Below are 13,883 nucleotides of genomic sequence, written 5' to 3'. Positions count from 1 at the left end.
ATTTAATTTAAAGCCCCTCAAGTTTATTTCCAAATAAACAATTCAGTCTTTCATAATCACCGCTTAAGGATAATGAATTTAAAAACACAAGGAAAGTCTCCAGAAAATAATTTTACAAAATTTATCAACAGCCTTAAAAAATGAATGTGCTATGATCCACCAATTTCAACTTTAGGAAATATTAATGTATATGAACAAAGATCTAGTCTCAAGGATGCTCATCAAAGAATTATAATAATAAAAATCTGGAAACAATCTAAGTCTTCAAAAATAAGATTGAGTAAATTGTCATTCACCCTTGATAGAGTATACTTAAAAATGAGTGGTAGGAGATACTCAGAAATGGAAAGATACTCAAAATATATGAGTAAAAAGAGCAGTTTATACAAAAGCATGGTGGAACAGCCACATTTTATTAAAAGCCAGAACAAACTGGAAAAATTACTTTAGCCAAAGCTGAAGTTAACTTTATCTCTAGGTATTTCATCTGTAAAATAAGGAGACAGTACAAAAATTCTCTCTTCTGATTCTATAAGTGTAATATTATTTTACAAAATCCAAAATTACCCCTGCTAAGATTTTTTTCCCCACTTTTATAGAGAACCTGCTAAGATTTTTAAGTTTGTCTACAAATTTTTCTAAAAATAGCAATAAAAAATTAAGTATTATCGTAAAGCTTTAACAGACAGTCAATACTTGAGGAATCTGCTCATTTTGTTGGTATCTAAACAATTCACCTTAAATTTGGAAGAAAAGCAGAATACTCTTACTAAAGAACTATCAGAATTCACAAATATATAAATGAATCTTTACACCCACTGATTAATTTCAAAATTAAGTGTTAGCTCCTTGAAAGCAAGAAACTTCTTGTTCATCCTTGCTTTCCCTCAAACTTTCAGTAATGCCCATAATAAGTTCTATGTTAATAAAAAGATAGGATCAATTTTCTATTGAAAATTAAAGTTCAGTATTTCAGTACCTGATTAGAAGACAAAGGAGAAAGTACTCAAAAAAGGCATCTTCAAATTTTTTTTTTCTCTCCACTGAGGGAGAGAATGGAGTTAAAAAGTCCTGCTTAATTCTACATGATTAAAAAAATATCCAGCAGAGAGTGCTCTTGTTTAAAAAAAAAAATTTAAATCAACACAATCCAACAAACATTTCCGAGCATCTATTTATATGGGCCAGGCTCTGTGCCCACCAGTTATATATGGTGCTGGCATGCCTGCAAAGAGCACAAAATCTAGCCCAGCTGGACACTGCTAGACATGTACACAATGAGTTCTAACACAGCATGAACCAGAGGGCTTACCTAGAAAAGTGCCAATAAAAAAAACTTTCAATGGCACGTTTATCACAGGAGATGTAATATTAATAAACCAGTTAGGCAGAAATGGTGTTATTCTCAAAAATATAATGTAGTTAATGAGATGTTCTCTATGACGTTCAACCTGTCACAAGAAAGAAACAAGTTAGGATCAAGATAAAGCCAAGCCTGAAAATAAACTGATTATAAAATACCTTATTTCAAATTCTTATCCCTGATAGCTCAGCATTTACCCAACAGAAATGATCAAATAAGGAGCTTGAAAATGACAATGAACTGCTTATCAAATGTTCATTACCAGAGCTAAATAACATCAGATGAAAGTTTTTAAGATTGTGCTTATAGTGTAATGTTATACTACTAAAGATGGCTCTACATCAGCCTAGATAATATGGCTCAACAACATTTTAAACCTAAAAAGGCAAAATTAAATTTATAACTATATATAAGATAGATATCAAATGACCAACTTTTTAATGCCTTTAACGTCCTGTAATATAAAGGGCTAGTATAGTACATCAATAAACCTGGCCTCCAATTTAAAATTCAGATAATCTTTATGTTAATGTACTTCACATGAGTGAATTCATTCATCATTGATAAATGAGGTTAAACAAGCATATAGAAACATTTAGCTGACTAAATAAAAGCACTGATTACAGTTTATACTTCCTAGATCTTGCTACACAAATAGTGATTTTGATTTTGGACAAAATGCTTAATTTCTCTTAATTTCCTAACCTGTAAAACAAAGGGGTAACTTTCTAAAATTCCTCTGATTTAATAGTCTGCTTCTTCTGATTCTTTATACGAATAAGATTCTTAGCAATACTATGCTAGACTTTCCTGGGCAGTAGACCTTCTATTTATCACTGCTAGTCTTTGCAGAGACCCTAACGGAAGATAAGTTCTTCCCACTGATGAAATGCATTAAAAGAGTTGGCTGATACAAGTTTTTCAGAGACCCACTGACAGCATCCTGCATCAACACAAAACAGGTGAGGTGTCTAAATATATGGATGCCTTTACATTGACACTTTGACTTTTGTGCTCTGATTGAAGTTATTAGGAATAAAGAATTAAGATTACTGTTACAAAAACATCATATTTGAAATTATTAACATTCATTAATTGCCTACCACTTAATTTTCAAAAGATCATTTTTATCAAAGCCCTGAGTCTGAGTTAATTTATGTAGATATTATACACTGACCCCCCAAGTAGCCAAAGAATTACATCAAATAATTTAAAAATACATGTTTACCTGCTGTGACCATTTTACTGCTTTCTCAGTTAGGTATTTATAGACAACTGGCCTCCCAACTAAATAGGAGAGCATATAGCAGAATGAGGCACCGAGTCCAGAACACTACAAAATAACAAGAACTCATAAGCACTTTGTACTTTTCCATCTTATTCACATGGATATATATTCACCTAAGGCAAACCTCAACTAGTTTCTTTCTTTTGGGGTATGGGGTGGATACTCTGCGTAACATCTCTTGAGCAGAGCAGAAGAACCCATCTGATCTAGTCCTTTCTCTGACCAAATTATAACTAAAATGAGACCAGCTAAAACAAACTGGCACTTGTGATTAAACTTAGTGACGATATCCAAATAGTTAATGTTAGCCAATAGCCTATGAATAAAACTTCAAGAGCAATATTTTTTCAATTCCTAGGCTTGAAAACACCACCTCCTGCCATGGGACTTAACTCCTTGGGCCCACCAACATTCTTGGACTATTTGAATTACAAAACAGTATAGAAAGCAAAGGCTAGAACAGAGCCTATAAATGCAATTAAGTCTATGATAACCCTGTTCTAGAAAAAAGCCAAACTATAACATCTCCTTATGGAGGGACTTAACAGATATTACTGTAACATTAACCCCCTTTTAAAACTAATAAGTCTATGCTTCCAGAGACTAGTGGGACTAGGATGCCATCTGCATTCCCATCATTCTATTTAAAGTTATTTCTTTCTAGTCTCCCGATTTCATTTTATATACTTACCAAACAAACAAGAAATAAGGCTAGTGGAAAGGGATAAAGAAACCCTGAGAGTATACTGAGAAATATAGAGCCTGGAATAGCAAATGTTTGCAAGCTGTTAACTTCTAAGTTAAGGATTAAAACATAATTAAATGAATTTTTAAACCACAAATCCAACAATCCAGAAAAAAAGTATCAATACAGAAATTAGATGTTAATAAGATTATATCCATATTTCAGTATTAAAAAAAGTAAAATTATACCCAAAGTTTAAAAAATACATGATTCTACAGCTGCAATGCCTTTATAACCATTTACTAACATTATCGTAAATCAATGCTAATTAGAGTGTGTTACTAAGAGAAAACAAAGACAAATACTGAATGTGTACCAGATAGAGAGGAACTGGGCACTTCAGGGGAAGGGGGGAGGGGGGGACACGGGGCAGAAAAAAAGAAAGAGAACAGAAGTCTTCAGTAATCTTGTAAATGACATGCTTCTCTAATGCACTGGTTTTTTTTTTTTTAAAAAAAGGGCTCTTTTTTAAAAAAATTTATTTTTGGCTGCATTGGGTCTTCATTGCTGGGCGCAGGCTTTCTCTAGTTGTGGGGAGCGGGGGCCACTCTTTGTTGCAGTGTGCGGGCTTCTCATTGCGGTGGCTTCTCTTGTTGTGGAGCATGGGCTCTAGGCGCACGGGCTTCAGTAGTTGTGGCACGTGGGCTCAGTAGTTGTGGCTCGCAGGCTCTATAGTGCAGGCTCAGTAGTTGTGGCGTACGGGCTTAGTTGTTCTGTGGCATAGGGGATCTTCCCAGGCCAGGGCTTGAACCCGGGTCCCCTGCATTAGCAGGCGGATTCTTAACCACTGCGCCACCAGGGAAGCCCCTAATGCATTGGATTTTTACTCTCAAATATTTTTAGGAAACATGATTTCTATGGAAATACAGGTACAATATAATGTATAATAATTACTATTTCTAATTTAACTTTTGGACATTTACTTCAACTTACTACTCATTTAAAAAAGAATAAGGGTTACAAAATATAGTAAAGTCACAAATCTTATTTTTAAAACAGAATTATGTTTTTTTCCTGCGTCTCTCTAGTTCCTAGTTTTGGCCTGGACCTCTGCATCACCCATAACGTGATTTACTTGTAAGTCAGACAGACTGAGTGAATTCCTTCAACATCTCTCCCTTCTACTTTAAAATTTCTATCTTTACCCATCCTTCCTTTTTTCCTCTAGTTTCCACTTTACTCTTGTTTTCATTTCAATCTCCTTCTTCCTGAGTTCTTTTATCTTTAACTTCTTGCTCTTGCACAGATCCTTTCTGTATAAAACCACTCAGATGCCTACACACTAAAGAAAACCTAGGCTTTTCCTTGAGCAAGGTATCCTATCCAGTTACTGCCTCTCATCTTCACTGCCTCCCTTGCAACCTGGCTTAACCAACCCTCACTCTGCTGAAACCCCCTCCTGGACAAAAGTAATGACTTTTTCTCAGTAAGAATTTTCTATTGACTCTTGCATAGGATTAAACATCCTTCAGTGTAAAACTCACCTCCAGTGAACTGTATTTTTCTTCTGTGTTACAGATCATTACTTCTCTAGTTTTTCTCTTCTCCTCACCCTCAAACCTGAGATTTCTCTAACATTCTGTTAGCTAATCTCTCACTTTTCTTTGATAAATTCAGTCATTTCCATGTATATGGATGTACACATGGCTTCAAGCATATGGTGACAGATAGATAGATAGATAGATAGATAGATAGATAGATATGTAGATAGATAGATGATAGATAACTTTGAATTCTCTATCTCTGATTCAACTTTTCTAATCAAATACCAGTCTCAAATTTCCCAGCAGTCTACTGGATGCCTCCATTAAAAATTTAAACTTAGTTATTTCAGGGCTCTTTAGAATCTTTTAATGGAAAGTCTCAAACACATATGAAAGTAGAGAAACTAGTATTATGATGCCCTATATTCCCATATACAGCTTCAACAATTAACATACAACCAATCTGGTTTTCTCTATATCCTTTACCTTTGATTATATTGAAGCAAATCCAAGACATATCATTACATGTACAACTACATTAATACCTTTAAAAGATAAGGATTCCTTTTCTTTTTAACACAACTATAATACCATTGTCAGAGATTAATTAACCAAAATTCCTAACTATCATAAGTAGCTATTGAGTGTGCTCACAATTCCCAAGAGAGTCTTAATTTTTTTTTTTTTTGGACAGCTGGTTTGTTCAAATCAGGACAAAAAAGGTCCACACATGGTATTTGCTCTCCACAGCACTTAACTACAGGTTTGGTTCTTTTTTTTGGTCTTGTTGAAGAAACTGGGTCATTTGCAGGATTTAACAATTTTTGAACTTTGCCTATTGTATCCCTTAGGGTGGTTTAATATGTTCTTTTGTCATTTTTTTAAAATTAATTTTTATTGGCGTATAGTTGATTCACAATGTTGTGTTAGTTTCTGCTATACAGCAAAGTGAATCAGTTATACTTATACCTATATCATTCCGCTGTCATTTACCTTATAGTGTTAACAAAGCCATTCTCTCTGCATGGGGATATAATTTGACCTTAACTTTCCAGCTTTGTATAGATTTTTATTTCTTTTCTCTAACACTGAAAAATCTTGGTTCTTAATGTCATAAACATAATTAGCTATTTCCTTTACATACTATTAAGTATATATATACACACATATATATATACACGTGTGTATATATATATATACTAGATACATTAATATCACATATTTTAAAATTTCAGAACAATATAGCAACTGAAAATAGTTTAAGATTTCTTTCAAATCTTTTGTCCTTAAGATTTATCCCAGAAGGGACACACAGCCAAATTACTTTTTTCAAGGGAACAATTTGAAATAATTCTTCTAGATAGTCAAATCCCCATCAACTCAATATATTGTTAAATTTGTTTCATTTTGCTTTAGATTGTTTAATTTTTTTAAATTTTGTTAAAATATACATAACATAAAATTTACCATCTTAACCATTTTTAAGTGTATGGTTCAATAACATTAAGTACTTTCACACTGTTGTGCAAGCAATCTCCAGAACTCTTCTCATCCTGCAAAACTGAAACTCTATACCCCTTAAATAACGTTCCCCCCTCCCACCTCCCCCAACTCCCTGACAACCATCCTTTTACTCTCAGTCTCTATGAATTGGGCTACTCTAGGTACTTCATGTAAGTGGAATCATATAGCATATCTTTGTGATAGGCTTAGTTTGCTTAGCATAATGTCCTTAAAGTTCATCCATGTTGTAATATGTTTCAAAATTTCCTTCCTTTTTAAGGCTGAATAATATTCCATTGTATGTATATACCACACTTTGTTTCATTCATCCATTAAAGGACACTTGAGTTGTTTCCGCCTTTTGGCTACTGTGAATAATGCTGCTATAAACATGGGTGTGCAAGTATCTCTTGAGACCCTGCTTCCAATTCTTTCAGGTATACACCCAGAAATGGGACTGCTGAATCTTATTTTTAATTTTTTGAGGAAATGCCATATTGTTTTTCACAGCAGCCAAACCATTTTATGCTCCCATCAACAGTGCACAGGGATTTCAATTTCTTCATATCCTCACCAACACTTCTTACTTTCTGGTTTTTTTTTTCTTTTTGATTAGTAGCCATCCTACTAACGGGTGTGAGGTTACTTTAGATTTTTAACATTTCTGTTTCTTTTTTCAATTTGATTTAATTGGTTTTATAATTACGTGAAATATTTATTTGGTTCTAAAGTCAAATCTATACAATAAAATACACTTAGAGAAGTTTCACTTCCATCCCTGTTTCATCTCTCTCCATAGGTAAACATTTTTATTCGTTTTTAAAAATATCCTTTCTTTTGTCATCCACAGCTCAAAAGTCCTCAACGACTATCCAATACCAAATCAATATTCTATATTCCTTAGCCTGTACTCAAACTTCTCTACAATCTGAGTGCAATGTCTAGCCTACCTTCCTAAACCAACAAAACTGGACTACTGATCACTTCCTAACCATGCCCTGTGCTTATAAGCTCTGATCTAGACTTGCTTTGTCTAGAATGACTATACCGTATCTCTATCCATAATTCCCATTATTCCAGATGGAAATAGTTGTTTTGGTTTTGAATGCTTAAAACACTAGATTGTACTTAGCATATAATTAGTACTTTCTGGTTAAATGGATGAAAGCTAAAGTTAAAATAAGTAATTATAATGTAAAAAGTAATTAACATACAAGAGTTTGAAATAGGTGTTACCAATGAAAGTACTAGTACTGCACTGCTGAATACAATGGCTACTAGCTACATGTGGCTGTGGGGAAGAGACACTAAAATGTGCCAGGTCTGAACTGAGATGTGCTATGAGTGTGAAATATACACATTTTAAAGAATTGGTACAAAAAAAAGAATGTGAAATAGTAATAATTTTTATGTGGTTTCATGTTGAAATGATATCTTTGACATTTCAGTTCAAGTAAAATGTATTAAAATTAATTAAAATTAATTTATTCTTACTTTCCTTAATGCGCTAACTAGAAAATTTTTAAGCTGCATGTAGCTCACATTATACTTCTATTAATGAGCGCTGTACTTATTATACGCCCAAAGATAAGTCTTCTCCTTTGTTCACTGAGTTTAAAAAGTACCTTTTTAACACTCAGAGCTTAAGATTCTAGAGTGTAAAATAAACAGAAAATTATAAGAAAATATATAGATTTAACAAATTATCCTATAAAAAATCTAAAACAGGGGCTTCCCTGGTAGTGCAGTGGTTAAGAATCCACCTGCCAATGCAGGGGACACAGGTTCGATCCCTAGTCCGGGAAGATCCCACATGCCATGGAGCAACTAAGCCGGTGAGCCACAACTACTGAGCCTGCACTCTAGAGCCCACAAGCCACAACTACTGAGCCCACGTGCCACAATTACTGAAGCCCACATGCCTAGAGCCCAAGCTCCACAACAAGAGAAGCCACAGCAATGAAGAGTAGCCCCCGCTTGCCGCAACTAGAGAAAGACGTGCAAAGCAACAAAGACCCAATGCAGCCAAAAATAAATAATAAATTAATTTTTTAAAAATCTAAAACAATGCAGAATCACTACAATACCTTAATTATTAAGCAAATAGTAACCATATGCAATAAAACCTGCTGAATTGACAATATTAACCAATGATTCATTTAAAATTGAAAAATTTAAACCAAATGTATTTTATAATAATAAACCTATTCCTATCCTTTTTTAAAAAATATATTTATTTAATTAATTTATTTGGTTGTGCTGGGTCTTAGTTGTTGCATGCATGTGGGAGCCAGTTCCCTGACCAGGAATCAATCCCGGGCCTCCTGCACTGGGAGCGTGGAGTCTTAACCACTGCACCACCAGGGAAGTCCCTATTCCTATACTTTTAATTCACTTTCTACAAGTCACTTTCTTTTTTTCTACTAATTTACATATGGATATTAAGACAACTAGGCTACAACATTTATTCTGCCATAGATGGTCTAGATTCACTTATGCTAACTGGCTCTCTGGCCCTGTGGATGGGTATCCCCTTTATCCCTCAGCTATGAATCCTTCCAAAGCTAGGGGGCAAAATGGGGCAGAAAAAGATGACTTTCCAAAGTAAATAGAAACTATATGCCTCATTCACAAAATGTTCACAAAAACCTTACAAAAGACAAATGAAAGGGCTGAACCAAATGTTTCTTATTTGGGGAAAATTTTTTTTTTCTATGGTACGCAGGCCTCTCACTGCTGCGACCCCTCCCACTGCGGAGCACAGGCTCCGGACGCACAGGCTCTGGACGCACAGGCTCAGCGGCCATGGCTCACGGGCCCAGCCGCTCTGCGGCATGTGGGATCCTCCCGGACCGGGGCACGAACCCTTGTCCCCTGCATCGGCAGGCGGACTCCCAACCACTGCGCCACCAGGGAAGCCCTGGGGAAAATATTTTTTATGGTTAAAGTTTATAAATGCAAAATAACCTACAAGCCTAACACTTTAGTTTTTACAGATAAGTGATGAAATGGGAAGTAGGAAAAGGCAGCAGGTGTGAATTTCTTAGAACAATCAGTATATAATTAAATTACTTTACAAATAACTGTTCCAAAGAACTGTGGAAAGACAGGTGCATAATAATCATTCTTTAAATTACCCCCAAATTTGAATTTTTCTAATAAATAGGGAGGATAATGACAAAGTGCCCACACATAGCACACTACCTAAATATAAATGTTATCTTCACCAGTTGGGTAAAGGAGTAATGTTTGTATTAGCAGCAAAAGCTATTATAACTGTACTTGTCACTAAGTTGTTTATGCCAGGAATAACTGGTCCAATGTGTTTTAAGTATACACTCAAAACATCTGCATAAGGAGGTAAATACAGGAACATCTATATGTTAAATACATAATATCTAATCCAATAAAAATCCAAGAAAATAAAATGCTATTGAATTTTATGAGAAAAAAATTTTAGCTGAAAAGTTCAAAAAATCAAAAGAAATTCAGGAAATAAGAGAGGAAGCAAGAATAGAAATATTTTGAGAGAATTAACAAAATAATTAATATGCCTTTCAGAAAGCTGATTTGGAAAAGGAAAATGATTACCTTTACAACATCAAGAGTTAATGTCGACATTTCTCCAAAGAAGATATACAGATTGCCAACAAACACATGAAAGGATGTTCAACATCACTAATTATTAGAGAAAGGCAAATCAAAACTACAATGAGGTATCACCTCACACCAGTCAGAATGGCCATCATCAAAAAATCTACAAACAATAAATGCTGGAAAGGGTGTAGAGAAAAGGGAACCCTCTTGCACTGTTGGGGGGAATGTAAATTGATACAACCACTATGGAGAACAGAATAGAGGTTCCTTAAAAAACTAAAAATAGAACTACCATACGACCCAGCAATCCCACTACTGGGCATATACCCTGAGAAAACCATAATTCAAGAAGAGTCATGTACCACAATGTTCACTGCAGCACTATTTACAATAGTCAGGACATGGAAGCAACCTAAGTGTTCATCGACAGATGAATGGATAAAGAAGATGTGGCACATATATACAATGGAATATTACTCAGCCATAAAAAGAAATGAAATTGAGTTATTTGGTGAGGTGGATGGACCTAGAGTTTATCATACAGAGTGCAGTAAGTCAGAAAGAGAAAAACAAATACCGTATGCGAATACATATATATGGAATCTTAAAAAAAAAATGTTCTGATGAACCTAGGGGCAGGACAGGAATAAAGATGCAGATGCAGAGACTTCCCTGGTGGTGCAGTGGTTAAGAATCCGCCTGCCAATGCAGGGGACACTGGTTTAAGCCCTGGTCTGGGAAGATCCCACATGCTGTGGGGCAACTAAGCCCGTGCACCACAACTACTGAGCCTGCGCTCTACAGCCCGCGAGCTACAACTACTGAGCCCACATGCCACAACTACTGAAGCCCGCATACCTAGAGCCCATGTTCCACAAGAGAAGCCACTGCAATAAGAAACCTGCACACCACAAGGAAAAGTAGCCCCCACTCGCCACAACTAGAAAAAGCCTGTGCATAGCAATGAAGACCCAACACAGCCATAAATAAATAAATTAATTAAATAAATTAAAAAGATGCAGACGTAGAGAATGGACTTGAGGACACAGGGAGGGGGAAGGGTAAGCTGGGACGAAGTGAGAGAGTGGCATTGACATATATACACTACCAAATGTAAAATAGATAGCTAGTGGGAAGCAGCTGCATAGCACAGGGAGATCAGCTCCATGCTTTGTGACCACCTAGAGGGGTGGGATAGGGAGGGTGAGAAGGAGACACAAGAGGGAGGATATGGGGATATTTGTATACATATAGCTGATTCACTTTGTTATACAGCAGAAACTAACACAACACTGTAAAGCAATTATACTCCAATAAAGATGTTTAAAAAAAAAAAGAGTTAATGTCTTTCATTAACCAAGAAGATTTGGAAAATATGTTGGATTAGAATAAAAGATACAAAAATTAGAAATTAACGTCCACAAATTGGAAGGCTAATCACCAGTTGCATAGGCAGTTTGAAAATATGTAGAAAGAATAAAGCAATTTTCCTGTCTAGTTAAAATACAATATATATTTCTATATAAAACAAAGAAATACATACTAAGAACTGTAAAAAAAAAAAAAAATTCATATCCTTTACATGACTAGTTACTCTCATAGGATTTTTTACCAAGAAAACCATCAAATGGAAGAAAAAAATCATGAGCAAATGATTCATAACACAACATCTAGAAAAGTAAAAATTAAATAAAAATTATATCTTCAAACCTAAGGGAATTTTTTTAAATTTATGGTACGGTGATTATTAATTCAAAATTATTATTTAAATTAAGACAATCAATTAACTAATAAAATAATCCTAAATAAAATGATTATCTTGAATAATACAAAGGAAAGAAAAAAAGTTTATAACTGAAATAAGCAGAAAATAGAAAAACTGGTAATAAATATTCAGAAATGACAACTGACTTGAAGAGAAAGGATTAAAGTGAGAATTTTTTCATTCTCATTTTTCAATATTTTATTTAAGGTTATATACTGCATTAAAATTTTTTAAAAGGAAAAATAGTTACATATAACTGAGCAGCAGATCTTTTAAAACCTTTTTCTTAAACAAAACTAGAAAACATTTTTCAGTTAAAAGGATACAAAATATATGTAGCAAAATAAGCTACAAGTACTTGAACATAAAAGGTGTCCTTATATTTGGATAAAACTTTTCCTAGAGCCTTGGCATCATCCATATCTCTGGGAACCTTCATATTCATTCTTTCTTCTCTAAAGAAATAAAGTGAAAAAAAATTTTAAATAGAAATTTGCCAAGATAATTCATATCAAAGTCAAGTTCAAAACATGAAGTTCTATCCAAAATGATTTGATGCCTTGATCTGTAATATGCTAAGCATAAATTCACAAAATTTAAGTTCAAAGTCTATAAATTATTTGTTTTTTAATGTTTTAATATAATTTCATGAGATATGTAATCCATTTGAAAATTCAGGATGACCCAAACTAAAGGTTAAAAAGCATTTGCTCAAACACTGGAGTAAATTTTGAATTAAGAAATGAACCACTGATGTTAGCATATTTAAAACATACTGAACATCATTTTGGGTAATCCTCATGATAAACTGAAGTCAATAATCAATTACAACTGAAATTAAGTAAAAATTTCAATGAATTTATAGTTCACATCTTTTCTTGAATATCCCAGCTCAAAGTTCAGATAAAAACTTAAAACACTTGTCACTTTCTATTAATTTTACTTTATATTTGGTGCCTTGTTTGGAACTGAATGTTCTGTTTATAAAAGCCCCAAATAATCATCTTTGTGTTTAATGTATATTGTACCCATTTATTGTACCCATTTGTTTACATGATGAAATTTAACTAACCTTGCAAAACAATGACAGAATGTTGTTTAAGTCCTATAAAAATAGCAGGTGAACTAAAATGGGTTTTCTCATTTATAAATTTAAAAGCTTAAAAAAGCTCTTTATAGGCGTGTGCATGCATCTCACACATATACACACATCGAAAGAAATAGGCAGAATATAAAAGATTTATAACAGCATATTATTATACGAAAGTGTTATATTTCTTAGAGCAGATTGGGATCCAAAACAACCTTTATCTACACTCTATGTTCTTTCCCTCTTTCAGTCAGCTCTTTATTTCCTACTCCTTTGATTAAAAAGAGAAAAGATCTAAAATTCAATGATACTAATATTAACATAACAATATAACATGCTATCCTCCCAAAGGCATTTACATTCACGTAAGAAATCAAAGTATTAAAATAAAAATAAGTTTAACTATAAAATTTCAAGCATAAGAAAGTGTTAATGAAAGAAATTTAGAGGAAACAGGAACTTCCTTATACCCTGAAATCACATTTCACAGTTATCCATCACCACACCAAGCTGGCCCTGGTTGAAAGTCTAACTACATTTTAGTAGTCTCTGATGTAATCTATGATTACCCAAGGGTGTTGTTATTGTGGTTGAATAACCCAGGGATATTTAATCCTCATAAAGTATGTTTCAGGTCTATAATCTTTTCCCTAAAATTCAAAAAGCTCTGAAAACCAAAAGTTCTTTATAATCTGTCAGCAAAAATTGACCCACACTTATATACAGTTTTTCATAGTCTTCTATAATACAGGTTTCACTGTAAAAATATTAATGTATTTGATTATGGGGTGCTATCCCAGATCCTGCTGGAGATACTACATAATATACAGTATTTATTCCATGTTATCTTTCCAAAATAGAAAAGTTCTAAATTCTGAAATACGTTTCACTCCCAAGGTTTTTGTTATGGAATTGTGGCTGTATACTAGATAGACAAGTTTTTCTACAAAGTGCATTTGACAGTGAAAAGTACCTATTCAAACCATGTCATTTCTATAAAACAGGGAAGAGAAAAAGAGCTAGGAGACAGAGATGTGGTGCGGAAGTA

The 13,883-nt window shown here is 34.0% G+C and overlaps 1 protein-coding gene across 1 annotated transcript in view; it reads right to left on the bottom strand.

Annotated features, from left to right (window-relative positions):
* The window catches only part of TMEM41B (transmembrane protein 41B), a 30,580-nt gene that overhangs the window by 2,473 nt on the left and 14,224 nt on the right, over positions 1 to 13,883 (bottom strand). Inside the window, exons 3-6 of the mRNA XM_027115430.1 lie at positions 12,072 to 12,200; positions 3,343 to 3,436; positions 2,592 to 2,696; positions 1,313 to 1,451 (exon numbers count right to left, since the gene is read on the bottom strand). Of these exons, the coding sequence (XP_026971231.1) occupies positions 1,313 to 1,451; positions 2,592 to 2,696; positions 3,343 to 3,436; positions 12,072 to 12,200 (467 nt within the window). The remainder of the gene's footprint in view (positions 1 to 1,312; positions 1,452 to 2,591; positions 2,697 to 3,342; positions 3,437 to 12,071; positions 12,201 to 13,883) is intronic.

Source organism: Aethalodelphis obliquidens, unplaced genomic scaffold (assembly GCF_003676395.1).
Source record: "Aethalodelphis obliquidens isolate GAN/ISIS:26980383/991018 unplaced genomic scaffold, ASM367639v1 scaffold14, whole genome shotgun sequence".
Lineage (NCBI taxonomy): Eukaryota > Metazoa > Chordata > Mammalia > Artiodactyla > Delphinidae > Aethalodelphis > Aethalodelphis obliquidens.
This window is presented reverse-complemented; position numbering and strand designations above follow the sequence as displayed.